The sequence below is a fragment of the Echinops telfairi genome, unplaced genomic scaffold (genome assembly GCF_000313985.2).
Source record: "Echinops telfairi isolate 266 unplaced genomic scaffold, ASM31398v2 ScPeMD7_60;HRSCAF=208, whole genome shotgun sequence".
Lineage (NCBI taxonomy): Eukaryota > Metazoa > Chordata > Mammalia > Afrosoricida > Tenrecidae > Echinops > Echinops telfairi.
The window spans coordinates 25654972-25659333 of NW_022103958.1; the positions used below are offsets into that span (position 1 = coordinate 25654972).

Genomic DNA, 4362 nt, shown 5'->3' on the forward strand with positions numbered 1-4362 from the left:
TGCTGGCTGTTGCTGTTGTGTTGTTATTGTTAGTTGTCTTTGCGTCGTGGAAATCCTGTAAATTATAGGGTAGAACTTCTTGGGATTGTATTATAATTCCCTTACTACTAAATAACCCTTGCTTCAACTAAACCCCTAAAGAGCTTTTTTGGAACTTTAGTTGTTAGAAGTACATGCCTTTTTAAAAATATGTCAGAACGACTCACAATCCATATCTGGTACACATTTTGATAAAAAAATTTGTTGAACAAAACTCATATCTTAAATTGTATGGGTGTGTTTGCAAGTAGAGTTTACAGGGAACTGAGTATATACTTTTCTTCAGATTCTCAAAATGTTTCATGGTTTAAGGTATTAAGGAAACACTGCTCTAAAAGAAATGTGTGACTGTGAATAGTGAAGTCAGAGTGAGAAAAACAAGAGAGTGGAGAGGAAAGGTCTGAGTGGTCTGACTCTCCACCATAAGGAGGTGTGGAAATGCCTTGTGATGTGAGCTCTGAGCATTGCTCCTTCTCCCCGTTTGCCCTCTCCGGCTAATTGCATAAGGCTGTGTGGAATTACTGGCTGTACATCGAGAATTGAATGGCGGTGATTCATTGCCAGATAATTTCATTCTGGTTTTGAAGGAATCATAGAAGTTTCATCCTGGAAAGAGCCTCCTGTATAATCTCTTCAGGGTTTTCAAATTTATAGCAGATGCATCACCACCCCCCTTCCCACTCCCATGGAAGACAACTTTACTTGAGGACAACACTCCACTTCTGAGGCTTTTAAAACCTTCTTAACATAATATTTTATACTGCCATTACCAGTTGATTGAAATTAGTATGCATGATGACACCAGTTTTCCATGCCTATCAAGTATCCAATAGCCTCCAATTACAGTTGGGATAACCAAGCAATGTCTGGGACTTGGACCTGAGTACTGTGAAATGAGTTGTGATTCCGAATTACACACATTAAAATACAAAAGATCATCTTCTTTATCTCTGCAGTTTGTTTGTTTTCTTTTCTTCTTGCCCTAGAACAAGGTTGGAAACCTCTTTAAATTACCATTTGCCTTCTTTCCACACAGGACTCTCGGGGCAGCTAAAAGCAGGGACCGAGAGGACTACAAAAACATGGGCTTGAGCATAGAGTCAATTGTGAGGCTGATGCAGGGCAGGCAGTGTGTTGCTCTGTTGTGCATAGGGTCACAGAGTTGGAACCCACTCGACGGCACATAACAACAACAACAAGATGGCTAAAAGGAATTACAGATGATTATTTGAAGAATTATTCCACGATTTCTAAAATTTAAGCAATAATATAATTATGCAAAGTTTTAGGTCTTCGATTATTTTCTCTTATCTCTCAGTGTCTTGGAAAAGAGATAGCATTATGGAAGGGTTCTGAATGTAGCTCTGAGGCACCTGGAGCTGCTACAAATAATAGGAATAGGTCACTTACCCGTTTTGACCATTTGTTTCCTCCATTGCAACAGGAGGATATTAGGTATTCTATCAGAATGGAAAACTGGAACTTCCATGTTCCATGTACATGGGAGAGAAATCATGACTCACCTGTGGACATTCCAGTTTGGATGTGTGTGTGTGTGTGTGTGTGTGTGTGTGTGTTGGAAGGGAAAGCATATTTAAAATAAAGGTGGGAGTTGGTCTAGGGAAAACTACAGAATAAAGTGCACTTCCACCACTTAAAAGCATTACATGAATAATGCAGACCTGGCTTCAAAATTATTAAATTTCTTTTAGTTATTTCTATAATTCAGAAAAGCAAAAAGCTTCCGGTTGTTCAATGAGGACATTATCAAAACCTTTTCCAATTTTTAATTGTGCAGGGAAAAGCTGGGGGGAGACTGAAACAGACCATCAGAGATCAAGTCTAAAATTTGGGGCACAGGCTTTTTCTTTTTTTTCTTTTGAAGAAAGCTAGGGTGGTCAGGGAAAGGCTTGCCAAATATGTAGCTATTCCTTCCTCTGCTTTCTTTATCATATGCTGCAAGTAAACTGGCTGAAACCCCACTGGCCTCTTTCTTTCTGCCTACCCTTCTCCCCTTGAATGTCAAAGTTACAGATGCGAATTAGAAAGTAAGCCCGTGCTGTATGAGAACATATTTATTGACTGGATAATAGAACCTAGCTAAAGAGTCATTAGCAACTTAGAATTCCCCCAAGGTGAAGTACAACTTTCAAACAAGGAGCAGAAGCAAAATCCCCAATGAGAACCGATACATCGGAGACCTACATCACAGGCATTTGGGAGTGAGCCCACACCATGGACTTCTTTGTGATGGACTCTGGCACTGATGACAAAGCATAGACACAGCAATGAGTTACTCGGCGGTAGCTCAGCACACACATCATGGTGAGTCTGTAAGCCTGACAAAACTTAGATTCCTCACATGTGGCCGCTTTGATTTACATACACCCACAGAGGTACAGACATGCCCTTCCAAAGTCAATTTGCGTAGTTTCTAGCCAAATGCTCTTATAAAAACACAACTCAGAGACCATGGCTAATAAATAAGAGCGAAAGGGAGAAGAAACAGGCAGTTTTCATTGACTGGCAGGCAAGCAGAGCAGCACCTTGGACCTCATTGGGAAAACAGGCCGCCTGGCCGCCTTCAGAGCTCATCGGGAGAGAAGGCTGCTGTGGAAAGCAGAATAGCACTCTCCATCCTGTTTCCAGAGTCTCCAGGATGGGAACGTATGTCCCATCAGTTCCTACCATATACACACACGGTGTCCTCTTAGATGTGGCCGAAATAGGTGTCTCTGCAGCGAGACACAGGCCTCTTGGCAAGGCGGGAGGCATTGCTTTACCTCGTCCTTCCCAGATGACCAATCAATAACAGCAATCCCATAAATAATGCGCAAACACTAGACCACACAAACGGAAACCCCACCAAACCATTCAGCTCTCACTTTTGTTTCAGATGAACTCAGATTCGTTTTCAACGTGCCAAACTGGACTCGACCAATCCTAAGGATAAGGGACGTGCGCGCCCCCCCTCTCCCATCGCCAGTCTCCCCCTGGGAGCGGGTGGGATTCCCTCTCCCTCCCTGCGGGCGCCCTTCCCTCTACACTTTCAGATAGTCATTTTTCAGCCGGCCGAGCCGGGTCCCGTGGCTCCGGATGGTGAGGGCCAGCAGATCGTATTTGTCCCGGAGCCCCACGGAGATGCCCAGCGTTTCCTTGAGCAGAGACCTGGTGTGGACCAGCATCCCCAGGAAGTCCTCGTTGAGCCGGCTCTCCTGCTGGCCGTCCTGCGCCTGGCCCTGCTTGAACTTGCTCTCGAGCTCCGTGAGGGACTTGTCCGAGTGGGAGTAGGCATCCCCGATCTGGTGGGACTCTCGCCGCAGGTACTTGCCGTAGCTCTCCTCGCCGTCCAGGTCGTAGGAGATGCTCTTACTGATGCCCTCCAGGACGCGGCCGGCGTCCTCCACCTGGCGGCCCAGCACCGTGAACTCCTCGCGCAGGCTGAGGCTCAGCAGGCGGCTGGCCTGGCTCTTCTCCCCCGCTGCTGCTGCACAACGCTGGTGGTCACTCACCCTGAAGAGGAGCTGGCACTTCTCGGGGTCGTCGTTCTCCTCATAGTCCCCGTCGGGCACGAAGTAGTGGTGCAGGGTCCCGTTGGACATCTCGGGGTAGAGCGGGCCATCGAAGTAGCCTTGACACAGGTGCCAGAAGAGCCCCATCCAGAGGAACGTGAGGAACGCCATCCTGGAGAGTCCGCTGGACTGGGGACCCCAGGAGAAGCCGTGTGGCCAAGGCGAGACGAAGGGGGGCCCCCTTGCAATCAGCGCTTCCCCCGGAGGGCGACCGACTCTGCCCCAGCCGGCTTGCTGCACGCAGGGCCCCCTTCCCCAGCAGGCTTCATTCAGGTGGCTGTGCCCGCAGCGCCTGGGGGGACCCTGCTGCGCTCAGCCCGGAGGCACCTTGGACTTGGCTTCTTGGGCTCTCCCCCAGATGCGCGGGGAGGAGGCCTCCCCCTCCTCCGGGGCTCGGCTTGGGTGGACACTGGTGGCTGGCCCACTCCGCAGTCCCCCCTTGCTCCTGGGAGCCAGGAGCCTTTCGCTGAAGAGAAAGGCTGGACCCCTCTGATGCTCTCTCAACTCCTGGGCTGGGCAGGCAGAGGGCTCCGTGCCTAATGATATTCAGAGGACCTCTCTGTGCTCAAGTTACAGCTGATTTCGTCACTTGGAAGCGGGAACAAGCTTGGGAAGAAACCTCCGACCAAGGTCTCAGTTATTAAAGGCACAGGGTCTCTTTTTAAGGATTGGGAGGGGGAGACCAGGAGAAGTAGAGCTGAACAGGAGGGCCCAGCGAAAACAGAAACAGCATTTCCATAGCAAACAGACA

The 4362-nt window shown here is 48.6% G+C and overlaps 1 protein-coding gene across 1 annotated transcript; it reads right to left on the reverse strand.

Annotated features, from left to right (window-relative positions):
- Positions 1 to 2099: 2099 nt before the first annotated feature.
- On the reverse strand, positions 2100 to 4132 carry FIBIN (fin bud initiation factor homolog). The gene has a single exon (XM_045291006.1). The coding sequence runs from the start codon at positions 3720 to 3722 to the stop codon at positions 3081 to 3083; it is 642 nt and encodes a 213-aa protein (XP_045146941.1). The 5' UTR covers positions 3723 to 4132; the 3' UTR covers positions 2100 to 3080.
- Between the last annotated feature and the right edge of the window lie 230 nt (positions 4133 to 4362).

Coding starts and splice junctions, on each gene's coding strand:
- FIBIN (XM_045291006.1), bottom strand. CDS start 3,722: ATGGCGTTCCTCACGTTCCTCTGGATGGGGCTCTTCTGGCACCTGTGT.